At 36.5% G+C, this 27,815-nt stretch overlaps 1 protein-coding gene across 1 annotated transcript in view; it reads left to right on the forward strand.

Moving 5' to 3' along the window:
• Nucleotides 1–27,815, forward strand: part of GRID2 (glutamate ionotropic receptor delta type subunit 2) — a 1,183,642-nt gene that overhangs the window by 1,044,622 nt on the left and 111,205 nt on the right. Inside the window, exon 14 of the mRNA XM_059414235.1 lies at nt 14,877–15,043. Coding sequence (XP_059270218.1) covers nt 14,877–15,043 — 167 coding nt within the window. The remainder of the gene's footprint in view (nt 1–14,876; nt 15,044–27,815) is intronic.

Below are 27,815 nucleotides of genomic sequence, written 5' to 3' on the forward strand. Positions count from 1 at the left end.
ATTACATATTTATACATGTATATAATTTTCATAAAAGTATAAATGTAACTACACGTGTCATTTTTAGAACATTAGGTTTCCTTTTACTTTTCAGCTTGACTTTCTCCCATTCTTCTCTCCTTCTCTACCTCCACCCATAAATTTTTCTACCCTTGACAGATAAACAACATGATATGTTGTATCATTCCATATTTTTCTCTAAACACTTCTATTAATATAGTATGTCTATATATTGTCCCACATAGTTATATAATTTGGGGGTCATTGTTGATTTTAAAATGAGATTGCATTATAAATAATTTCTGCACCTTGCTCTTTTTCATTCTGCAAGTATATCATAGACATCCTTCCATGAGGTGTGCCTGGGTGGCTCAGTCAGCTGGGTGACCAACTTTTGATTTTGTCTCAAGTCATGATCTCAGGATCATGAGGTTGAGCCCCACATTAGGCTCTGTGCTCAGCACAGAGTCTACTTGAGATTCTCTTTCCCTCTGCTGCTGCCCCTCCCCCTACTCACTCTTACTCTCTCTGTACAATTTACCACATGCCACACCCTTTTTTTTTTTTAATTTTTTTAATTTTGTATTTTTTATAAACATATATTTTTATCCCCAGGACTCCCTGATATGAGGAAGTGGTGATGCCACACCCTTTTCTAAGCACTTTGTATGTTATTAGTTTACTGAATACTCAACTTTGGAGCAGGACCTCTTATTAATTTTCGATTTACATGCTCCGACTGAGGCTGAGAGGCTCAGTAGTTCCCTCTCTAAATAAATAAATAAAATCTTAAAAAAAATAAAGAAATTCTTCCATGATAACTTGGATTTCTCTAATAAATTCCTCTTAATGTTTCAATAGTGTTTCATGGAAGAAATGCATCATCATTCTATGATTAATGAACATTAGCCCCCTTTTTTTTAATTTGGTGCCACAATAAGTAATACATAGAGAACCCTTGTACATTAATCTAAAATTTCTATTTCTCTTGGATACATTCCTGGGAATGAAATTTCTGGGCCAAAGTCATCTATATTTTTTCAATTTGAACAAATGTTACTTTTGAACTAGGCCATGACATTTTCTCATTTCCACTAGTAATGTATAAGAACACACTTTTTGATGTATCTCTGCCAGCAATATATGTTACATGTTTTCAGAGCAATAGATAGAAAGTAGTAGCCTATTGTTATTTTATTTTGTATTATCCTAATCTCTAATGAGTTTGGGTGTTTTAATATGATTGTTGGACATCTTTGTTCTATTTAGAATTTCTTCTTCAGATGCTTTATCTATTATTCTTTTGCATCCTCTATTCTAATAGAGGATGCTTAGTTAGAGGAACACCTGCATATTTATAAATATTAACTCTGTCTCCTGTGTGCCAACTTCTTTTTTTTTTTTTTTTTTTGGTAAATACATTGGTCTTCACTTTGTACATATATGTCTTGCCATACAAAAGTACTTTACATTGTTTCATGTAAAAAAATTTGCTTTGTCTATATATTTTCTGGATTTCATATGTTACTTATAAAGTCTTTCTTTACATGTATCGCATATGCTCCCCTAGTTTTTCTTACAGGGCTATTACTATTTTATTTTGAACTTACTTTAAATGGAAATTATTTTGGGAGGAGCTAGAAAGAAGTTTGATTTTATTTTCTCACAAATAGCTAATTATGCCAACAATATTTCCTAATATACTGAACAAATTTTTAGAGAGACAACCCAGAACACAGCTACACTACTTCAAAAACATAGTAATATGTATGTGATAAAGAATTATATACATGCATTTTTACTTTAACATAAAAACATGAAACTAGGCATTTATTTGGAATTATGTATTATTCATTTCTTATTAAAAAATGCTATTGTTTAAACAAAACAATAGGACTAGTTAGCTGTCAAATAGTAATAATTATATACCATATTTTATATATAAATATTTATATATCACTATAGTGTTATTAATTTAATGATATGTGTAATAAAATATAACAATATTTTAACAAGGTTTCTTTTTGTCCTCTAACAAAGCAGTAAAAAAAAAAAAAAAAAAAAAAAGTTATTTAAATTCTGTATTAAATTTTAGGCTATATTTAAGATGCATTATGATAAGACTTTTAAAAGGGAAATAAATACAAAAATACTAATTAAACATAAGTAAATTTAAACATATAATTAAACACTAAGTATATTTAATAACAACAATGGCACGTTTCTTTCTGTCCCATAATACTGTATAATAATTTTACTCTTTCTATCTCCCTTTCCAAAAATACTTCTCTAAATCGCCTGCAACCTTGAGAACATCCTTCTTTTATACAGTGGTGAAACCAAATATAATTAAACATAAAATTCACTTTGACTTGTAACGCTGTGCTTGACTTGTAACCCAGAATGACACTGATTCTGGTGTCATTCCAGTGTGATATCAAGCTAAATATGCTCTTAACAAAATGTCTGAGCACACGAACTTATTTATTGGCAATAGCAGGTATGTTAACTTGTAGGAATTATGTTCTAGCTTCCCATACACCTTGGCTCTACAAGCTTGCTTTGAAAAGACCAGCTTTTCGCCAATCATAACCTTTGCATCTATAAATCTATGTGGATGTCTATCATCTTTAAACACTCTGAAGCACATGGGATGTCATCCTAAGTTAAAGTTCTATTTCTTAACAAAATGATTTTAAAGCACAGAGGTAATTTGAATGTGTGATATCAATGCTGAATTCCAGAAGTGACAGTTTTCATAAGGAGATTGAGAAAATCCTCTCTAACTTGGCTGCCTTTTCTGTTTCCTGGTAACTTTCCATTTTTTTATTATTATTCTGAAGTGGTCTTGTTTCAAAAAACGTGTCATTTTTTCCCTATGAGTTTTTGTCATAATCTACACATAAAATGGAACAACTCAGGTGCAGTCAGTTCATCTTTTTCCACACACTGTGGTTTCTTTTTAAAAAATCATCAGTTTTGGAACAAATACATAAATTTCTGTTTTACTGAAATCTTTTGCTTCACTATTATCATCAATATATTTCCAAATTAGAGAAAAACATTCATCGTTCTTGTTTCACATTTTGAAAATGTGATTCTATAGAAATCCAATATTTGAAAAATTAATATCTCCTTCCATTTCTATTAAGTAAACTCTCACAAATGCAGCATCTCACATTTTGACAAAACTGAAAAATGATCAAAATTTTAAATAAAGAAAGCTTCACTATCCCAGGTAAGCAAATCATGCCCCTTTCTCTGTGTTACATACAAGGTGTACAGAATATTTTGCAGATAAGATCTTTTAATTTTCTTTGATGTTTACCTACTGAATGAAATTTGACAAAATTTACATTTGCAATATCTGCAGAATATGCAGATAGATGATTTAAGGTCTCTGTATTTGGATAAATTATCAGTTGATTTTGTTCTATGCTTTACACAGTTTTATTAAAATCTTCATAGAAATCAAGAAGATGATTTGACACTACATTTGAATTCAATAAGTCAACATATAGTACATCCTTAGTTTCGAATGTAGAGTTCACTAATTCCTCAGCTGCATATCACACTGAGCTTTCATTACTACACGTGCCCTCCTTAATGCCCATCACCCAGTTACCTCCACACACACATCACCCCTCTAGAAACCCTCGGTTTCTTTACCATAATTAAGAGTCTCTCATGTTACTACATTTTTTAAATCAAAATATCTAAGACCTAGGGTGAACATTTTTTTGTCATTGTCATTATGGGACACCTCACTTTATTATAGAAAACATGATCATTCAGGTTAATTCTGAAAGAATCAGCTGTACACTATAAAGGATCAACTCATCTGTTAACAAAATTTCATCCTTTTGTTTACCACAGCATATTTTATTTGAAACCTCAGAATCAAAGCCACTTTATACAGTTAAGATACCACCTTACACCAGTTAGAATGGCAAAAATTAACAAGGCAGGAAACAACAAGTATTGGCAAGGATGTGGAGAAAGGGGAACCCTCTTAAGCTGTCAGTGGAAATGCAAGCTGGTACAACCACTCTGGAAAACAGTATAGAGGTTCCTCAAGATGTTAAAAATAGAACTACCCTATGACCCAGCAATTACACTACTAGTTATTTACCCCAAAGATACAGATGTAGTTAAAAGGGCACATGTACCCCAATGTTCATAGCAGCAAGGCCCACAATAGCCAAACTGTGGAAAAAACCAAGATGTTCTTCAGCAGATGAATGGATAAAGAAGATATGGGCAGCATCTCTTCCTGCCCATGGGTCCTGCCCCTGTGCTTTAATAAACCACCATTTTGCACCAAAGATGTCTCAAGAATTCATTCTTGGTCATCCACTCTGGACCTCACCCCACCAAACCTCACATATATTCTAGATCTTCATCATTTGATGCCCAAACCTGGGGCTGTGAGTCTTTACATTTGGACTCTGAGCTTTGGTGCAAAATTGTGTCATGGGGGCTCCAGCCCACATGTCAGTCCTCCTCTTCCACAACCTCTAATGCAAAGCATGATGATTTCAACTCCATCGCTGAGTTTTTTAAAGACATTAATATGGAAAGCAGTATCCTCTCTCAGGAAATTCTCAAGATTGCTGAATCACATCTGGAGAAGGGGGACCATGAGGAAACGGTTTCTGCCATCAGTAATGCATTGAGGAACACTAAGAATGTCGGAGTGAACATTGCTGTGACTGGGGCGCCTGGGTCAGGGAAGTCCAGCTTCATCAATGTCCTGTAGGGGATGGGGCATGAGGAAGAAAAGGTTGCTCCGACTGGGGTATGGGAGACAACCCTCAGGAGAACTCCATATAACCATCCAAAATTTCCCGATATGACATTATGGGACCTGCCTGGTATAGAGATCTTTCCAACAGAGAATTATCTGGAGAAAATGAAATTGAGTGACTATGACATGTTTATTATTCTCTCTGATGGATGTGTTACACTAACTGTTGTGCAACTGGCTACAGCAATTTGAAAAATTGGGAAGAAGTTCTGCTTCATTCAAACTAAAGTGGCCAGTGATTTACGTAATTTACAGATGTGTAAACCTAAGACATTCCATAAGGATACAACCCTGCAAATGATCCATGATGACTGTGTGAGATGCCTGCTAAAAAACAATTGAGTGACCTTCAAATCTTAGTCTCCAACATCAATGTGTCTGCCTATGATTTCCAAAGCCTGGAGACCACCCTTCTGAGAAACTTCTCAGTCCACAGTCTCCACATGTTCAGGCAATACACCCTTAAAGCTACCTAGGCTGTTACTGACCAAAAGAAGAATTATCTGAAACAGATCTGGCTGGAGGCCCTGAAGGCTGGAGCATCAGCTACAGTCCCTGTGCCTTTTGAGGGTTTGATCAATGACAAGGATATGGAGGAGCTAAAGGAAACCTTAAACCTCTACCTGACTGACTTTGGGGTGGATGACCCATCCCTGGAAAATATGACCAAGGACTTACATGTGTCAATGGAGAAACTCAAGAGAAGCATTAAGTCTCTCTGTCTACTATCAATTTAGAAGAATGTAAGTCTTCACAGGAAAAATTGTTGAGTTATATGGAAAAATTTGCTCTATAGCTAGAGGACTCAGTGGCACTGAATTTTACTTTCCAACCACTTTCTCCTTGTAGAATTATTTCCTTGAGACTGTGGTAGTGATACTAAAGTTCCTAAAAATGAAGAGGTTTTTTTTGTTTATTTTTTTTAAGGACCCCATAGACTCTGGGCAAACTTATCTCCTTAAGTATGTTGAGAATGAAAAGGGGAAAAGTGGGGCAGACAGCTTCTGAATAATTCTCAGTGCTGGCACACAATTGGTGCCTGGAAAGATGACCTAGGGCTTCCCTGATGCTATCCTGACCCACAGCCCTCAGGGGGCACTACAGAGGTTTCCATAACTCACTCTTGAACCAATCACCAACATAATGACTATTATTTGACAGTAAAACAATCAGTTCTGAAGAATCCTTCCTTCCTATGATCCTTCTTGGGAAAACAAAGGACAAGAATCTGAATCTTCTGGTTAGAGGCAACAGTAAGTCTTTGTGTGATAATGACTTCATACCCAGCACTCGTCTAACTACTGACATAGTTGTAAAAAATGGCTATGTACCCAGTAAGTCCTGAAAGCTGAATTTGTAAATAAATGCCTCTATAGTAAAACAAAAAAAAAAAAAAAAAAAAAAAAGATGTAGTTATATATACAGTGGAATATTACTCAACCATCAGAAAGGATGAACACTCACTATTTGCATCGAGATGGATTAATTGGAGGGAATTATGCCAAATGAAAAAATTCAAACAGAGAAAGACAATTATCAAATGGTTTTACTCCTATGTGGAACATAAGGAATAGCAAAAAGGACCACAGGGGAAGGGAGGGAAAACTGAATGGGAAGGTATCAGAGAGGGAGAGAAACCATGAAAGACTCTGGACTCTGGGAACCAAACTGAGGGTTACAGAAGGAAGGGAGTGGGGGGATGGGGTAACTGGATGATGGGTATTAAGGAGGGCATGAGTAGTGATGAGCACTGGGTGTTACATGCAACTGATCAATCATTGAACACTACAGTCAAAAACTAATGATGTACTATATGCTGGATGCTTGAACATAATAAATAAATAAACAAACAATTTTAAAAAGAAAAAGAAAAAGAAACCTCAGAATCAAGAAACAGAGAGCTACGAGGGGAACAATATGATAATGTGTGTTTGTTCACTGTGGTATGCCCAAACTAATTTAGTCGCTGCTATCTTCAACTGAGCATTGGCGCCTTTTAGGAGACCTAAAAACTTTTGATCGATTTAGTACCATTACCTGTCTCAGCCCCAACTTGTAAGATTCAGTCTCTGTTATGCGCTTTCTCATTTCCTTTTCCATCATGCTCAATTCCAAATTCTTTTCTCCGTATTATGCAGTATGCTGCTTCGGTTATGCATCTCACTACTCCAGTTATTTGTGTCCTACCATCTGTAATAAAAAACAGTCACTTAGCTTTCTTTTTCATAGATGTTTGGATCGTGCGGGTATTAGTATTACAATCACTCTCATCTTCATCATCTGTACTCTTAGAAAAAATCATCTCAGTATTCACAATGTTAAAAATTAAATTAACATCATCTTGATGCCAAGAACAACAATCAATCCACAGGCAGAGGGCTGTTAGCAATCATGATGACCGTGCACTTAAGTGGCGCACTTACATCTCAGCACTTGCAATGATATAACAATGAATGACTGATGATCGCGAACAGCAAGTCACAATTGCTAACATGCGTGGTCAGGGGGAGAAATGTTGATGGCAACTGCCGAAGGCCGATAAGCTATGTCATATCCCCCTACTACAAAAATTGTCACTCTCAGTCCCTATCTTTCAAGCTGTGGTATGGATTTTGTACCCCACCACCAATAACAACCATCTGCACCCATTGCCAAACACCTGGAAGTTCTCCTTGATGTAGAAGTTCCAGTGCTACGACTCGGGTCTCCCAGCCCAATTGGGACAGTTGTCATCCTAGTCTTTCCATTTGAGCCTGTGGGACATATGAGCACTTTCTCCTTCAATTCATCTGTTCAATTTCTTGGTTGAGAAATTGAGGTAGGTGTATCAGCTGGTAGTCGCATAGATCTTTTTAGATTCACAACTGAATCTGCTTAAGGACACTGTTTTTTGTTTTTTGGTTTTTTTTAGTTAGAGTCTTACTAATACCACAATGCTATTTTCCCAGAATATGTTCTACTTGTTCTGATTCATCTTTCTAAGTGTGGCACTTACTCTGTGAGTTGTCATTTTTCTTTGTTAGTTTATGGGAACTCAACTCTGATTGTTGGGTTATCCTAGGGGTTCTCTCCTTGTGGGCTAGTGGTATAGAAAAAAGTAATTCACATATCTCCCCCTTGAGGAAATTGGAGGAAGTTGGGGCTCTCCTAGTCTTCTTGTCTGTCCCAGGGTCCATGACGGGAGATCTTTGCCCACCTATTCAATTCCTTTCTAGTCAATTTAAAGGCAACAGAAGAGACATATTCATGGGAACAAATATCTAAGGAAGGAGAGCAGAAATATTTTGAGATCCAAATTGTGAAACAAGCATTCCCCCAAACTTTCCTGGAGGAGCAACTGTTTTTGTTTTTTTGTTTTGATTTGTTTTGTTTTTTTGTTTTGATTTGTTTTGTTTTTTTGGGGGGTTTGTTTTGTTTTGTTTTGTTTTTAGGCACTCATCCTCCCTGAAGGAGGGATTTACCAGTTTTTTCCCCACACAGAACTATCCAGAACTCCAGGCCTTGCTATCTTTCTGTATTCTAGACCCTAACGGCCATTTGTTTCAAGAGAAAGTTGTCAGTAGAGGGTAAGGTAGTTGTGTTTAGTTTTCCACATTCCCAAAATGCTTTAATAAACTTTACAAAAATGGTATTCCAATACAGTCAAAAAATAGAGGCAAAGATAAAATTTAGAGATAGATATACTGCTTCTTTTCTAGGTTAAAAGAAAATATTTTATAAATAACTGATATTTATTTTTAAAACATTCATATCTTCCTTGTGAAATTTGTGTCCTGTGATGACTATTTTGCTGCACAAATTCAAATTTCAAAATAATAGCAGGTAAAATATGGTAGGCCAACAATTAAGATAGCAGTAAACAAAGCCATATATATTTTAAAAGTCAGTCTTAAGCACTAAAGTATGGACTTGAGCATGATTTACTTTGCTAGATAAATTCAGAAGAATTGATGAATGATGCTAAATTATTAATTTGTTCAAAGTGGGAGAGGCCACCACCTACAACCATATGTCATAAATATTAAAGCCATCCCATCTTAAGGACTTATGTGGGTAATGAATTATAAGGACCACTGTAGATCGATTCTGGGTTAATCATAACTCTTTGTGCCTGTAATTCACTATCACTTTATCCCCTCCTGACCATTAGTTTAAATTGTAAAGAAGTTAGCAGCTTAGTGTGCAAAGTTAGAATTTATTTCTCCCACGTTATTCTCAGGCCTTTTGGGTTTTATTTTGTGGGCAAAAATAGTAAATTTCCATACTGCAGTCTTTACTTGAATTTTATAAAGCTTTGTTTTGGTTTTAATCCTGAAAACCTGAAACAGATAGCAATGGTGACAAAATCAACAGGCTTCAGGGGTCCAAAAATCATATAATTCAGATATTCATTCATTCCAATTTTTTTTTTTTTAGTTAAAACAAGTTTTATTTTTTCTTCCCAATTTTTATTTAAATTCCAGTTAGTTAACATACACTGTAATATTAGTTTCAGGTGTAGGATGTAGTGATTTATCACATACATACAATACCCAGTGCTCATCACACGTGCCCTCCTTAATACCCATCATACATGTAGCCCATCCTCCCACCTTCCTCCCCAGCAACCCTCAGTTTGTTCTCTGTAGGTAAGTCTGTTTTATGGTTTGCTTCTCTTTTTTCTGCCCCTATGTTCATCTGTTTTGTTTCTTAAATTCCACATATGAGTGAAATCCTATGGTATTTGTCTTTCTCTGGCTGACTTATTTCACTTAGCACTATACTCCTTAGCTCCATCTATGTCATTGCAAATGGCAAGATTTCATTCTTTTTTATGGCTGAGTAATAAGCAACTTGTTTTTTAAAAGCTTAACTTTAATTTATTTTAATAATGTGATCACATTGCATTAAAAAAGTTGCATTCTTCTCTTTGGCTCTTGCCTTATAATATGTTGCATTATTTTTATTTATATAAATATTATTTTTCAGACTAGATTCGGTATGCCTTAAAGGCAAAGACTACCATATTCCACGTATTTTTATATTCCTATAGCAAGTATCTCCCAGAATTTGATCGTTAGTGCAGTGAAAAAAGCCTAGAAGATGACGCTGAGTTCAAGCTTCACATCTACCACTAGTCATTGGTATGACTTAGAACAGATTCTATTACTATATCTGTGAGTTAGGCATCAAAATATCAGCTGCCCCACAGTGTTGTAAAGAGCAAATAAATTTATGTGTAAAGGGCATTTTTTAAGAATGGAAAAAATGCTTTATAAATATTAGCTATTATCATGAGGAAGAAATGGAAGACAGAGGCAGGATAATCTTTCTTCAGTGAAGGGATATCTCATCTTACTCTTCTGTTTAAATGTAATCTTTCTATAATTGTCCCACTGGGTTGTTTTTTTTTTAGTAAAAAAAGGATTATCATTGATGTATCTCTGCAGCTATAGATTTTGAAGTGAGCTTTTAAGGAATTTGCTAAATTAAAGATTTGTGTGAGAAAGAATGTGGCTTCTCAATTAAAACCGAAGTCCTTGGGATAACTTTAATGAAAGTCTTTTTGTCTGTGGTGTAGGCTTCTGCAATTTTCTCAGAAGATGCTTGCCTAATGAATTGAAAAGAAAAATGCTTTTAGCATTAGGTTATGATAGAGGTGTCAGAGCAGGGGTATTCAGGACAAGAGGATTCCACAAAGGAAAGGAAATATGATGTAATCCATAACCTGGTGAGGAGCACAGGTGCAGGTTTTGAAAATACATTTTCCCATCCTTCACTTACTTGGCAGGAGATGCAAATATTTAAGAAAACAATATTGAATGTTTATAGCTATTCACCTAATGGAGAATTACAGAAAACTAGAAGATTTCCAAAGAGTATTTGTGTTTAATCAAGCACTAGAGATAAGGAATGTAAGTATTTGGGGGTTTTTTGTGCAACTATTTCATTTACCAAAATATTCAAGCAGGCTGTCCTGATTCCTCCAATGAAAATTAAGTTTCCCTTTCTTTAAACCACTTTAACATTTCAAGCTTTTTGCATGGTACTTACCATAATGTGTTTTATGTTATAGCAAGTAGTACTTGACTTACCTCCACTACTGAGTTGTAAGCAGCTTGAGGGAAGGAACCCAAGTCTTACCTTTATGTTCCTTACAGATCCCTTTAGGATCTTCAGATTAATGCATAATGATTGTGGGTAAAATGGAATTCAAAGAAAGATTCCTGTAATTATATTGTGGAAATGAAACAAAGTCTTGAGTTATCTCAGCAATGAGAAATCCATCAAGGCTACTGGCATCTCAGCTCTATTATAAGGACACAGGTGTTAAGTATTAGCAGCTACCATTAACCATTAATCACCACAGCATTCTGGTATCTCTATTTTAGGAACTAGACATTGATAATATTGGAGTTAGATGCCATTTAGGAATTCTTTGCCTTTCTCATAAATGGAGGCTGGAATATGATGACATAAAGCTTCCGGTGTACTTTTGCCCTCTGTTTAACCTGCTAGAAGCACTCAGTTGGCATGGAATCCACTGTTAATAAGTTAATGGCCCATAATGTAGCTCCTTTTTTAAAAAATATTTTATTTATTTATTTGACAGACAGAGATCACAAGGAGGCAGAAAGACAGGCAGAGAGAAAGGAGAAAGCAGGCTCCCCACTGAGCAGAGAGCCCGATGCAGGGCTCAATCCTGGGACCCTGGGATCATGACCTGAGCCGAAGGCAGAGGCTTAACCCACTGAGCTACCCAGGCACCCCCACAATGTAGCTCCTTACCCAAATATGACTTCAAGAGCAAAGACTAGTTGCAATTTTTAAATAATATCCCTCACCTACTCAGATGGATTGAAAATTTCAAGCCTTCAATTGTTATTCTGTTGGAGAGTGATGTTAGGTTTTATTGATGAGTATTTTCTAGATAGTTTTAATCTAATAGTTAAAAACTATCCAAAAGACAATGATTGTATATTTTAGTTGTTGGAGAAAAAAGGAAAAATCAGGGATATTTTTAAAAGCTAAAATAGTTTGGGTTATTATGCAACATTTCATTGATATTGCTACAGGCTATAATCATACTATTTTAATGGTTCTCCTTTTAAAAATGAATTCATAATGCTTTGTAACATTAGAATTATTAGAAATATGTATAAAATGGCAATGATGATGTTAATATACATTTAAATAGAGCTTTACAGTTCACAAAGCAGTAACAGCAATGCTAGAACACTTTGCTAACAGCAAAGCAATATGTCCCCAACTGGGAAGGTCCCTTGAGGGCTATAGAAGTCCAAGGGGATCCAGAAGTCCAGAGTGGCTGTTTGAAAGAAGAGAATAGCAAAAAACCAAAGTAGGTTGTTAGAGGAAGCTTCAGGGTCACTGCTATCTCTCCGTTACTATAGGTTTAGACTCAAGAGGCTAAAAGCAAATATGAAAGTTAGTGATTAAGGGTAACAGAATATGCTACCCCAAAATATGCTGCTTTGGTATATTGATGATTTTGAGCTGGAAGCACTTGAAAAACAGCAAATGCAGGGAGAGGTTTTCTCTAAATAACTCTTATTGACCTAAACACAAATCCTCTAAAAGGACCTCAAGTGTCATAAATCCCCTCCCTGGGAGTTTCATCAACAGGGAATGACCCTCATCCCAGGAGAAGAGACTAGAAGTGAGGCACACATTCAGACAAACTTTGTCACAAAATACCACAACTCCCATGTATTCTACCAAAGGCCATTCATCTTTCATAAATATGATTTACTCTCCCCTAAGAGGCCTACTTCCCTCATCCCTTAACTTTCCAAACTAGATGGCTTTTAATCGTGAATTTTAAAGCCACTTCTTTGAATTACTCATTTTTCCCAGGGTATCTCCCATGTATACATGAGACATACATGTTGATAAAAATTTTACATATGATTACAGATAGAGGAAGTAGTATCAGCAGCATGAGGGAATAGGAGGTCCTCTCACAGAACAACAATTTGACAGCCATCCATGAACAAAATACCTTTTGTGAGAACTTCAGAATCCTAGTTGTGAAATCCAGGCAGAATCTAAGACTGAATAAGAGTGTTTTCAAGAGGCGCATCAGTCACTCAGTCACTTAAGCATCCAACTGCTGATTTCAACACAGGTCATGATCTCAGGGTCTTGAAATCAAGCCCCACATCGGGCTCCATACAGGGCATTGAACCTGCTTAAGAGTCTCTCTCTCCCTCTCATTCTACTCCTCCTTCCCCCTTTCTCTCTCTCTCTTAAAAAAAAAAAAAGAATGATTTTAAGAGCAGGCTATATCTCAGTGCTTGGTCAACCATCGGTTGTTCTGTCTACATTCCTGCTGAAAGCAGCCTATACCCTGAAGACTTAATTCTGAGGCTACAAATGTACAAAAGAATTATGCCCATTCTTACCACTTCCGTTCAACATAGTGCCAGAAGTCCCAGACAAAGCAATTAGACAGGAAAAAGAAATAAAAATATCCAAATCAGAAAGGAAGATATCAAATTATCTCTCTTTGCAGATGATAAGATCATATATACAGAAAATCTTAAAGACTAAACAAACAAACCAAAAAAAAACCCTTCTAGAACTGATAAGTAAACTCAGTTAAGTTGCAGAGGACAAAATCAGCATACAAAAATCAGTAGCATTGCTATACACAAACAATGAACTCTCTGAAAAGAAATTTTTCTCTTTCCCCTCATCAGATTTACCAGGAAATTTCTTTCTCCTCAAATAAATAAACAAACTAGCTAACAAACAGGATATTTGATTTAATTTTAGTTCTGTTTATTTTTATGAACTCATTAAATTCTATATTTATAGATAATATTTTTTAAAGATCTATTTATCTGAGATAGAGGAAAAAGAGAATGTGTGCACTAGAGTGGGGGGGAGGGATAGAGGGAGAAAATCCCCAAGCAGACTTCCCGATGGTCAGGGAGCACTATGTAGCCCTGAACTCATGAGCCCTGAGATCACCACCTGAGCTGAAACCAAGAATTGGGCACTCAACCAACTGAGCCACCTGGCTCCCCTATATAATATTTTTTAATTAATTTTATTAAGATTGCTTTTTATTTTTGATACCTTTGTAGTTTAGGGGAAGAAGTCACACTTGTAAATAAAAGACAATCATTAAAAGGTAAACAACTCAGAATGAAGTTATGTTCCCTAAATAATGATAGAGAAGATTGTATAATTCTTTGTTCTTCATTGCAATGCCCACCAAAAGGTGGGCAAAATATGCAAAATTGCCATAGACCACACTTGGCAACAGATTACCTCAGAATAACAGAAGTTAGGAAATGTATCTTGCCAACAGGGTAGTGTTGATTATTTTTCTTCAGTGTGACTTGGACTTGCAGCATTCATTTGGAACATAGGTAACATTCAAGGAGATCATACCTATATTGTGTGGGTACAGAAGCCTACCTAGCTTAGAAGCCTAGTAACCTAAAGGAGCCAGTATCTCTTGTAACAACTTCAAAAGTAAGAGACACCTGGGTAGCTCAGTGGGTTAAGCCTCTGCCTTCGCCTCAGGTCATGATTTCAGGGTCCTGGGATGGAGCCCCACATTGAGCTCTTTGCTCAGCAAGGAGGCTGCTTCCTCCTCTCTCTCTGCCTGTCTCTCTACTTACTTGTGATTTCTCTTTCTGTCAAATAAATGAATAAAATCTTAAGAGAAAAAAAAAAAAAAAAAGCTTTACTTCCAGGTCCCCAAAGACAACGGTCTAATTACAGGAATGACTACACTCAGAGAAGCTCAAAGACATGGCTTCTTTCCATACATTTATTATTTTCCCAGTCCAGGTGACATTTACCACTCAGGGGTCATTTTACAATAAACTTTGTTGCCTGGAAACATATTTAACATTCTAACTTTATCACATTTCCATAAGAGAGCTATAAATTAACCAAATGCCAAATTCTCAAAAAATAGATATTTAAAAAGATAGGTCCTATGACCTTTTATCCAATTAAATATACACAACTGTAATATGTCTTACCCTAACTGTATAACTTAAAATTCCAAACTTAAATCCTATTTTCTTCTTTTGTTTTCCATATTTTACAGGTAAAATATGGAAATTATGCTTTTGTGTGGGATGCAGCCGTGTTGGAATACGTGGCTATCAATGACCCAGATTGCTCATTTTACACCATCGGGAACACGGTTGCTGATCGAGGATATGGAATCGCACTGCAACATGGCAGTCCTTACAGGGATGTTTTTTCACAAAGGTAAGATTTGTGTGTGCTCCAAATAAGGAGAGACAAAAAAAAAAAAAAAAAACAGAAAAAGAAAATCCCTTGGTTATGCATGTAGTTTTTATTATATTTTATTTTCTTTGTTTAGAAAAGCATAGTAAAAAACAATAAAAGATTATAAATGTTATTTAGTAAGACATTGAATTCCTAACGCATGTACTGAAAAATTGTTTTTCCATAAAAAGGGAAAAATAGTGCTATATAAACTGGTTTTACTTTTTAAAAATTAATATAAAAAAGGAAGTAGTATGTTCATAATTTCTTTAGAACTTAATTAGCAGTTTACTTTCTGAATTTTAAATATCATAGAAAAATTAGTTCATTTCAAGAACATCAAAGCATAAAATAAACTTCAGGTCCAAGTCAAAGTTCTGATGTACTAAGGCACATAATGATAGGAATGTTTCCTTCTGAATTTTGCAAAGGAAAAGGATAAGAATTTTAGAGTCCTGGGGCACCTGAGTGGCTCAGTGGGCTAAGCCTCTGCCTTGGGCTCAGGTTGTGATCCCAGGGTCCTGAGATCAAGCCATGCATCAGGCTCTGTTCAGCAGGAAACCTGCTTCCCCACTCTCTCTGCCTGCCTCTCTGCCTACTTGTGATCTCTCTCTCTGTGTCAAATAAATAGATAAATAATCTTAAAAAAAAAAAAGAGTTTTAAAGTTTTTCATGTAGTGTCAAAGTACGTGAGACTTCGTCATGGAATTAAGGGGATGGTTTATTAAGAAATTACACCCCTCCCAAATGATAATTTTCTTATATGATTTTTTTAAGAAAAAAAAGGTTTTAAAATGTACACTTTAGATGAACAATGTATATGAAAGACTTGGGCTGGGGCGCCTGGGTATCTCACTGGGTTAAGGCCTCTGCCTTCGGCTCAGGTCATGGTCCCAGAGTCCTGGGATAGAGTCCCGCATTGGGCTCTCTGCTCAGTGGGAAGCCTGCTTCCTCTTCTCTCTCTGCCTGCCTCTCTGCCTACTTGTGATCTCTGCCTGTCAAAAATATAAACAAAAAATCTTTTAAAAAATTTTAAAAAATAAATAAATAAATATAAAAAAAACAAAAACAAAAGAAAAACTTGGGTCTGCGAGGCACTTCCAACGATCACTGCATTTCATTCTATCTACTACCAAACAAGTGTGGGCCTAACGGAGAGTAGTATCTTTCAGGCAGGAGTATATTTCATTTCACAGTGATAATGTATGTTGTTTATTTTCTAGAAATTTTTCTATCTATTCTCTAAAAGCTAATGCCAGATCAAGAGGTCAGTACCAGGTAACAGTAAGCCCCAAATTTCAAACTATTTGAGCTGCATTCCTCCAAATTTTAAGACAGCAAAAAGTTAGGTATTTTGTGTTAAACAAAACAAAAATAAAAACAAACAAAAAACAAACACCTAAATTCTGGACTACATCCAGAATTTATGTTAAAACTCTTCCAGAGCTAGCAAAAAAATCTAGGCCTCTCTGCTTGTCTGCAGAAGTGGAAGTTAGATTAACCCCAAGGTCTTATATTAGTTGGCCTTTCTGTGTAGCAAATAACCCCAAAACATCCATGCCTTTTTTGCATTCGTGAAGTGTACGTAGGGCTGTGACTTGGCGAAGTTGTGCAGCAAGCTGCAGGTCACCTACGGGTCTTCCTGGGCCGCTTCTCATTCCAGGGCCAGGCTGGAAAAGCGGCCCTGAGACAAGCTGTCCTCAAGGCAGTGAGAAGTTACAGAAGGGGCTGCCAGAAGCCTGCAGTGTTTCTTGTGCTTCTGGCATGGATGTGACATATGTCACATCTGCCCACAAACCACTAATGAAAGGGAGTCTCATGGTCAAGCCCAAATTGATAGAGCGAGGAACTGTAATGCACATAAAGGGAAGAAGGGAGCAAATAATTATGAACGATAATACAATTTACCAGTGGTCCCTTATGGATCTAAAAAAATCTAAAAATGACCAAATTATAGGGGTGCCTTGGTGGCTCAGTTGGTTAAGCATCTGGCTTCAGCTCAGGTCATGATCTGTCCTGGGATGAAGCTCCCTCCTCAGCTTCATCCCTCCTCAGCTTCATCCCTCCTCAGTGGGGAGCCTGCTTCTCCCTCTGCCTGCCACTCCCCCAGCTTGGGCTTGCGTTCTCTCTCTTTGATGAATAAATACATAAATTCTTAAAATAAATAAATAAATAAATAAAATTTAAAAATCTAAAATGACAAAAAATGAAATAAAATTTAAAAATCTACAATGACAAAAAATGAAACAAGCATCATTCAAAATCATTCAAAACACACTTATTGAGGAGTATGTTCTAAGAGGAACAAACTGGAAAATCAGTTATGCCTGAAAGAATACCTGGTAGTAATTTACCTGGAAGACACTTGCAGTCTAGTTGCAGATATGTGGCCCATGCACATGAAACAATGAATAATGCAGACATTTCTATAAATGTGTGCTGATATTTATGTATATACAAAATCAGTATGATTTATTTATATTGGGTTAAATTGTGTAGTTGAGATATTAAAAGAATTGAATACTGAATGGAATAAGGAGTTAAAGGAAACATGAATGAAAGCTCTCCAGAGAAGGTGAGCCCTGAATTTGATCTTGAAGGATGAGTAGAGAATAGTCAAGCTGAAAGGATAAAAGAGATTTATCTTGGAGAAATGATGAAGACGGCAGGATTGAAGTTGGAGAAAGCAGAACACGTCGAAGAGCAATAAGGGTGGCAAGCTAATTTGAGGGGAAATTTAAAGTTTGGGAATCATACAGTAAGCCACCAATACCTGTGAGGGCTTATTTCCATTCTGGAGCCCAGGAGTAAAATTAGAAGACAGTATTTAAGGGAAGGTTAATCTAGCTTTGAGAAGAAGGATGGATTAGGATTGGCAAAGACTAGAGCAAACCTAGAAGCATAAGAGAAGGAAGACTGAGTTCAGAACTGGGCAATGGGGAATGAGAAGGAAGGAACAGACAGAGGAGACACTTCTAGACAAAGAAGCACAGCATTGATTTCATTAACTTAGAGGTTGGGTGGAAAGCATAATAGAATGAAGAGGATGTCAAGGTCCATGGAGAAAGACCAGCAGAAAAGTCTAATGGATACTGAACATGAACCATGTTGTTGAAAAAAAGATTCTTTATTCCTTAGTTGTGGTTAATTGGGTTTTGCTTCACTACAGATTTTTGTTGTTGTCGTTTCCAGACCTGATTTCTAGATCTTATATGCAAAAGAAGAACCCAATAAAATCAATACGCAGATGTAATAGCAATTAAAGAAACGTTTAATAAATCACATGAAGTGTTCCCTGTGGTGCCCTACCTAAGAGAGATTTTAATTCTGAGGAAGTCCACTCCAGTGAACTGCTGAAAAATAATATTAAACATTGAGCATTCTTTTTCCTTTGATTTGCATTATGGAGACAGACAATTTAAATTGTCCCTCTCTGTGGAGTTCCTTAATAATGACATCTACATTCTGGTTCCCTGGACACCTGGAAGAAGAGAGATCCAGGAAAGAGAAATGATCTGGCAATTGTTGATACACAACTCATCTTGTTTCACACGAGTGCCGCAGTCATTACCCAGACTCTCCTCCTGAATTCAGAAAATATCTGCTTTCATTTTCCTGTGCTATAGCTATTAGAGAAAAGAGATCTCTTTTTTATTAACTGATCTTAAAAAATTATACAGACCATAAAATTTAATCAATGTAGTACACCTTAGAAATTACTATAAATAACTTTAATACATCAACTAATCCTAGGCCCTTGATTACACTAGATCACCGATTGCTACTGTAATTGCATTTGATGAAAATGAAAGTATTCAGGGTGATTTTTTTAATTAGAGATTTTATTTATTTATTTAGAGAGAGCAGGAACAGGGGGAATAGCAGAGGGAGAGAGAGAATCTCAAGCAGACTCTGTGCTGAGTATAGTCCAGTGCCTGACTCAGTCTCACAATCCAGAGATCATGACCTGAGCCAAAACGAAATGCCTAACCGACTGAGCCACCCAGGTGCCCCCACAGGATTTTTATGTAGTAATCACTAATTATTTCTCAGGTGACTATTTATCTATACCACAACTTAAAAGACATTAAAGTATTTAAATATGTAATAAATATTAATACATAAAATAAATGTTATATGTGGATATAGTAGCTATCTGCCCAGTATCTTATATGCTTGTATACTTTAATGACACTCCAAAACAATTATATGAAATGTTGTACATTTGCCTATTACGCACTTGCATATTAGAGCACAACTATTATACTACAAATGTATACACTGAGTAGAGGGCCTGAGCTTTGGCAAGCATTAGGTTAGGCATCAGAAACATGGGCTGTAGGGATATATTCACTTTTACACTTCTGCACGCAGGGATGACTTTTAAAGACCAGTAAGTGCTATAGTATATATAATCATAGATTTGGATGGAGGAATTTTGTTTCTTTGGTCTGCGTAAATACGAGGTAACTTGGCAGCAGAAGGTAAAGTTTTTCTACAATCTCATCCGATAGGTCAGAGTTCTACGGTGGTGAGTAATGTTTGCAGTGAATTCTCCAGCACGGTTCATTAAATGTTTATGTGGCCCTTGTCTTTTAATAGTTCTTTGTTTTCAAAAATTATTTAGTCAAAAGTTGTTACATTAAAAACATTTAAGAGTAGAAGAGAGCTGAATTTTTCAGTGATATCATTATGTGTTTTTTAATTTTTTAATTTTTTTATAAACATATAATGTATTAATGTATAAACATATAATGTATTATATTCACGGTACAGGTCTGTGAATCGCCAGGTTTACACACTTTACAGTACTCACCATAGCACATACCCTCCCTAATGTCCATAACCCCACCACCCTCTCCCTACCCCCCTTCCCCCAGCCCCCCTCAGTTTGTTTTGTGACATTAAGAGTCTCTTACGGTTTGTCTCCCCCCAATCTTGTTTCATTTATTCTTTTCCTACCCCCACACCCCTCACGTTGCATCTCCACTTCCTCATACCAGGGAGATCATATGATAGTTGTCTTTCTCCAGTTGACTTATTTCAGTAACCTCATTATGCTTTTAATAAAATAAACTCCTGTGTTGATTTTAGAATCTTAACTATTCATAAAACTAAAAATGTGATTAAAAAAAATATTTATTGAGCATTCTTAAATCTTAGTGGATATCAAGGAATAATTAATTCATGAGTTTAAATTTATACTTCATCAATAAAAACGTCCCTTTTTGCTTATTGGCTTCTGTCCTTAAACTTCAAGAATGAACCACCTAGTCACAAAAACAAGGGCATACTTCAAACTGAATGGATTCATGTTGGATTCATGATATTGGTACAGTTGCAAAAATAGTATTTCAATTTAGTCACGGATTTTCAGAATTTTTAAAAATGGAATGATCAGTACTTCCCTTACTATCAGGGATAGAACTAGTCCAAAGGGATAAATTACTTAGAATCATAAAAAAACAATAAAAGTGGAAAATTTTCAAGAGTTCACTCCATGTTGTTTTCTCATCATCATGCACCCTGTCTTCTCACAGCTTTCTTTTAAAGGCATATATGAATCATATTAAACAGACTATATTGGGTGCCTGGATGGCTTAGTTGGTTGATCATCTGCCTTTGGCTCATGTCATGATCTCAGAGCCCTAGGATCAAGTCCCAGGAGGGGCTCCCAGCTTGGCATGGAGTCTGTTTCTCCCTCTGCCCCTACCCGCCCACATTCATGCTCTCTCTCGCACTTGCTCTCCCCTTCTCTTTCTCTCAAAAATAAATAAATAAAATCTTTTTTTTTTTTAAAGACAATATCATGTTTACTGTGTGCCCGATTTTGAGTTCTTACATTTGATAGTCTATGAGAGAGGTCCTATTTTTACCCTCATTTTATAGACAAAGAAACTGAGACACAATGAGCAATTTGTCCCAGTTCACAAAGCTACTGAGTATTAGAGCTGAGACTCAAATCCAGACAGTATGGTTCCAAAAATTGTCATACACTTTTAACAATCTGTATTTCAAATAAATACTTGGGGATTGCCCTTCTCTCTCTCTCCCCCTCCCACTCCCTCTTAGGGGCACAGAATAGAATTCATCGTAATCCTTGACATATGAAATACTTTCATTTTTGGTCCACAAATGAATACTTTTATTTTATTACTTTTAAATTCCTTGAATATAGTCTGTTCTGTTGTTGTTTCTTCCCTTTGCATGGTTAACTGTTAGAATACCTATGCTCTACTTTGTTTTTGAATTTCCAAGGCCTTAATTTCCAGAATAACCTGGATGGGCCAGGCATGCGTTTTTTGTTGGTTTTTTGTTTTTAATTGAAGTATAGTTTAGTTGACATATAATATTATATTAGTTTCAGATATATTAATAAAGATTTAGTGTTTATTTACATTATAAAATGCTTACCACAGTGAGTATAATTACCATCTGTCACCATACAGTTATTACAATATTATTCACTATATTTCCTATGCTATTACATTGATATCCCCATGACTTATTTATTTTATATCTGAAAGATTGTGCCTTTCTATCCCCTCTACCTATTTGTCCCATCCCTCCACCTACCTCCCCTCTAATAATCACCAATTCTGTGTATTTATGCATCTGTTTCTGTTTCTGTTTCTGATTCCACATATAAGTGAAGGCATATGGCATTTTTCTCTCTCTGTCTGACTTACCTCTCTTTGATTAATACCCTCTAGGTCCATCCATGTTGTCACAAACGGCAAGATTTCATTCTTTTTTATGGCTGAGTAATATCCCATTATATAAATGCCCCATCTTTACCTTTTCATCTGTCAGTGGACACTTAGGTTGCTTCCACATCTTGGCTATTTTAAATAATGCTGTAATGAACATAGGGGTGTGTTTTTGAATTAATGGTTTCGGTTTATTTGGTTAAATATCCAGAAGTGGAATTGCTAAGTTATAGGGTATTTCTATTTTTACTTTTTTGAGGTTCCCCCATGCTGTTTTCCATAGTGGCTGCACTAACTTACATTCCCACCAACAGTGCATGAGAATTCCCTTTTCTCCACATCCTCTCTGGCATTTGTTATTTCTTGACATTTTGCTACTGGCCTCTCTGATAGGTGTGAAGTGATATTTCATTGTGGTTTTGGTTTGCATTTTCCCTGATGATGAGTGATGTTGAGCACCTTTTCTTATCCGTTGGCCATCTGTATGTCTTTTTTTTTTTTTTTAAGGTTCTATTTATCCATTTGACAGGCAGAGATCACAAATAGGCAGAGAGGCAGGCAGAGAGACAGAGGTGGAAGCAGGCTCCATGCTGAGTAGAGAGCTCCACGCGGGGCTCAATCCCAGGACCCTGGGATCATGACCCAAGCCGAAGGCAGAGGCTTTAACCCACTGAGCCACCCAGGCACCCCATGTATGTCTTCTTTAAAACAAAAAGTTTCCGTTCAGGTTCTCAGCCCATTTTTTAATCAAATTATTTGGTGTTGAATTGTATGGGTTCTTTGCATATTTTCAATATTCACCCCTTATCAGCTCTATCATTGGCAAGTATCTTTTCCCATTTAGTAGACTGCCTTTTTGTTTTGTTGATAATTTCCTCCACTGCAAAGTCTTTTAGTTTACTATAGTTCCAATTGTTTATTTTCACTTTTGTTGCCCTTGCTTGAGGAGATATTAAAAAAAAAAAAAAATTGCTAAGAGTGATGTCCAAGAGTTTACTGCCTATGTTTTTCTTTCAGGATTTTTGTGAGTTCTCACATTTAATTTTCTAATCCATTTTGAGTTTATTTTTGTTTATGGTATGAGAAAATGGTCAAGTTTCATTGTTATGCATGTAGCTGTCCAGTGTTCCTTCACCATTTATTGCCCCGGGGGTGTAGGGGGAAACGTAGCCTTCTTTTCCCCCTCTCTTCCTTCTGTGTGAAACCTACCCCAACAAGTGCAGTCCAAAATGCTTCCATACTTATGGAACACAGCTGTTCTCCTTTGGTTCTGCAGATATGCTCTTCCCCTCAGCCACACCCAAGCTCTAGCAGAGCTCAGCCGTCAACTCAGCAATGTTTGGTATAAGCTTCAGATGGTGAAGCGTTTTCCCCCAAATTATGTATTGTACCTCAATAGCTAATGCTTTAAATGGCTACTGACATGCATCCGTAAGTTAAGTCTTTGGATGTGGTTAAATTGTTTGTCTTTAAAAGAAAGAAAACTTTTCTGCTGATTAAAAAAAAAATTGTATATTCCCATTGTATATGCTTTCCCCTTTTGTTGTAGATTAATTGACCAGACAAGCACAGGCACTGTTCTGTATGTCTATTTGAGTGCCAGCACCATACTGTTTTGATTACTATAGGCCTACAGTATAGTTTGAGATCTGGGCGTGTGATACCTCCAGGCTCGTTCTTTTTTCTCAAGACTGGTTTGGCTATTTGGGGTCTTTCGCGATGCCTTATAAGTTTTAGGATTATTTGTTCTGTGAAAAATGCTCTCAGCATTTTGGTAGAGTTTACATCAAATCTATACACTCTTTTGGGTATAGTATGAATATTTTAACAATATTAATTTTCCAATCCCTGTTCGTGGTGTATCTTTCTGTATGTGCCATCTTTAGTCTTCGATTTCTTTCATCAATGTCTTACAGTTTTCAGAGAATAGGTCTTTCACCTCCTTGGTTAAATTTATTTCTAGGTATTTTACTCTTCTTGGTGCAATTGTAAATAGAATTGTTTTCTTAATTTTTTTTTTGCTAGTTCATTATTAGTGTATAGAAATGCGAAATATTTTTGTATGTTTATTTTGTATCCTCTGACTGCATTTACTAGTTCTAATCAGTTTTTTGGTGGAATCTTTAGGGTCTTCTGTAAATAGTTTTATGTCATCTGCTATACCAATTTGAAGGCTTCTTTTGTCTTTTCCTTGTCTGATTATTGTCTGGATTCAGAAAAAGCACATGAGATCTTTTCCTCTATTTCTGTCTTAAGACTTCTTACAGTTTATTCTTGGGTCCTGCCTAATGTTGGTAAGCCCCTTGAGTTCAGATGTGCATCTCTACATCTCTAGTGGCTACCTCTGTGCCTGCACAGAGTAAGCATTCAATAAATATTTGATGAAAAAAGATCTACCCAACTTTTAGATCAAAGATCATCCCGTTTACTTATATCCCAATAAATTAAATACCTATTCTTTGTGCTTGTTAGTAAAAAAAGAAAAAGTCTTTTATTTTCTCTTACATGACAATTTTTTCTTTCTTGGTTTCTCCAATTTTTTTATATAATGAATAATAAAAACTCAGAAAAAAAAAAAACACAGCACATGTCTACCTTTCTTTCCAGCTCCCTGCTGTAAGAACTTTTACGCTTTCATGCCCAAAAGGAAGGTAGGAAAGATTCCTTTAACTTGAAAGCACAGAGCCCTAATCCTTTTACTCACCAATAAGAATGAAGTGCTTTTAAACCACTTTCTTGCCTCTTCAGGAAGTGAAAGAAACGGATTGCCCAGTTAGCAGTTCCAAAATCAGTCAACAACTGGCTTGACCTCTGCTCTCAGTCAGCTGGAAGGAGCTCTCATGTAGATGCTTATAAACAGAAGTTAAATAATTGTTTTCTCTTTAGATATACAAAATACATGCAGTCCCTCCGCTCTGAGAACAGGAGTGACATTATCAAGATAGTTATGTAAACATTAAGCAATCTGAACTTATCCATTAAACTGGTTTGGATAATAAATGCTGGAAACATTTTGAGGAAAGGAAGTCATTGCTGAGTAGAATAGAAAGATTTTTCTCAGACTTGAGCTAGAAAGCTTCGAGGTAAGTAGAATTTGGGTATTGGTCCGGGTGAGGTGCTCAAGAAAACATGAGGAAGTCATCAAAACAAAAAGTTACCTTGTGTTGAAAGGACAATGAGAAGGAACTATGTGGCAGGTGAATATAGGTAGAGAAGCTAAAATTAAATGTGACCAGGGTACTGATAGCTGCTACTTATTAGGTACCCACAGTGCTGAACATGTGAAATATTTCATGTAGTACTTGCCACAAGTCTGTAAAGTGGTCACTTATTCATTGTGTTTTAAAAATTTAAGGAAACTGAGACTCAGAGCTAAGTATCTTACCAAAGTCACACAGTAATGACAAGTGGAGCTAGGACTCAAACCCAAACGGGGTTTGTGTCCTGACTCAGGACCCCACACCAGCTTTGCGAGGCTCTGAGGAGAACATTGGACACAGGAGCATTTGAGAAATCCAAGGTACTGGGTTAAACAAGACAGAATTTAATTGAGAAAAGCCATTACAAGGCCCTTGTGGTATTCCAACTGTGAAGTGGTGAGAATGTTCTCAATGAGATTGAGAAATTATTAGAAAAAAGGTACCATTTGAGGAGGGATAGAGAGGATTTGGTGGCAATCAGAGGATCCAGGAAGCTGTAGGGGAAAGGATGTTCAGATTCAAGTGCTCACAACAGCTTTCTCTTGCATTCTCCTTACAACTCTCATTTTTTTTTCCTTTTTGGTCATTTTTGAAGTGTTGCATCAGCTCAATTTCACCTCCAGGGAGAAAAACAACTGGAAAATGATTTCTAGAAAAGTGGTGATGATCTTTTAAAAATGTAATTCATTGGGACACCTGGGTGGCTCAGTTGATTAATCCACTGCCTTCGGCTCAGGTCATGATCCCAGAGTCCTGGGATCCAGTCCCACATGGGGCTCCTTGCTCGGCTGGGAGCCTGCTTTTCCCTCTGCCTTCTCTGCCTGCCTCTCCACCTGCGTGCGTGCGCTCTCTCTCTCTCTCTCTCTGAGATAAAAAATAAATAAAATCTTTAAAAAAAATGTAATGCACTACCCAGGGGTTATTTATTTCAAATGATTTTTCAGCTTACAGACTTTTGTTCCATAGTTGCTCAAATTACATTAATGTATCCCTAGTGGTATTCTGTCTCACACATCAGATACTATTTTTAAAAATAAATAAGTAAATAAATTTTAGAAAGCACACGCACACACACACACACCACTGAAATCTTTTGGTTTTCTGTTCTGGATCAAGAAAACAAGATAGTTTAGATGGTCATGTGTATATAAAATAGTAAAGAAAAAATGTTTCAGGACTTGAAAAAGAAAGCAAGAGGACATGAAAGATTCACTTTCAAATAGAGACTGGAGTAAAATAAAATAATATATATTTGTATATATATTTTTATTTAATTTTTTTTAAGATTTTATTTATTTGACAGAGAGAGAAAGATGACCAGTAGGCAGAGAGTCAGGCGGGGGCAGAGAGAGGGGGAAGCAGGCTCCCCGCTGAACAGAGAGCCAGATGCGGGACTCGATTCCAGGACCCTGGGATCATGACCTGAGCCAAAGGCAGTGGCTTAATCCACTGAGCCACCCAGGTGCCCCTATATTTTTTTTTAAGGTTTTATTTATTTGACAGAGAGAGATCACAAGTGGACAGAGAGGCAAGCAGAGAGAGAAGGGAAAGCAGGCTCCATGCGAGCAGAGAGCCCAATGTGGGACTCAATCCCAGGACCCTGAGATCATGACCCCAGCAAAAGGCAGAGGCTCAACCCACTGAGCCACCCAGGTACCCTGCCCCTATATTTTTATTTAAAATAACATTCTTAACCTATAAAGTGTTAAAGGAAATTATTTTCTTTTTTCATATCATATGCATATATTAAATAAGGATTAGCTTCTGGAGGCCATTAAGTAATATATCATAACTATTTCAGAGCGGTTCCTTTTAAAACATTTGTTTTAAAATTCCAATTTTAGAATTTTGAATTTAGGGAACTACAACAAAAGAGAAAAAAATATGAAGTAGCTTATTAGTCAGTCATTTTTCTGTTTCCTGAATTCTCATGAAGCTATCCTTATGCCTAATATTCTATGGATTTTACCCATCACCCTGACTGCTGCTTCTGATGGAGAATCTACATAATTTGCATTTGTTTCAGCATTCGGCCTAATTAAATGGGAGTTTAAGTACAATTGGTGATATTTCAAATATTTCAAAAATATTTATCAAATGGCACTATATGATTGGATTTGAGATTAGTTCTATTAATCTTGTAAAGCAGTAGCCAAATTTTACGAAAATTGCCAGGCTTTGCTGTCAAGGGGCAGACAGCATTCTCAATGCCGAACACAATCCCAACCATCAGACAATGCAACCCCATGGAGCAGATTTCAAAGTGTTACAAGATTCTGTTTTCCTTGCACTTGCATCACACAGCATTTGGGGAATACTTCATCCAAGGTACAAGAGTACCTTTTATAAACAAACATCTTTATTAGATTTTCTGGAAAAAAGTACTGAGGTACAGGGAAGATAAATGACTAGTGCGAAGTGCGGAGCAGTATTTCAGCTGAGTAATAAGCCCATGACATTAGACCAAGCCGCTTGGCAAGAAGTTGGATCGGCCTTTCATTATTTTACAAGATTTGGGCTGTTCTAGAGCTTAGTAAGTATGATTTCATTCAAAAAGTGGTTGTTTTACAAAAAAACATGGTTATGATAGTGGTATAAAGTAGGTGTGACTGAAGGCTGAGTTTTTCTTTTCTTTTTTTTTTTTTTAAGATTTTATTTATTTGTCAGAGAGAGAGAGGGAAAGAGAGCGAGCACAGGCAGACAGAGAGGCAGGCAGAGGCAGAGGGAGAAGCAGGCTCCCTGTTGAGCAAGGAGCCCGATGTGGGACTCAATCCCAGGATGCTGGGATCATGACCTGAGCCGAAGGCAGCCGCTTAACCAACTGAGCCACCCAGGCATCCC

This window comes from Mustela nigripes, chromosome 1 (genome assembly GCF_022355385.1).
Source record: "Mustela nigripes isolate SB6536 chromosome 1, MUSNIG.SB6536, whole genome shotgun sequence".
NCBI lineage: Eukaryota > Metazoa > Chordata > Mammalia > Carnivora > Mustelidae > Mustela > Mustela nigripes.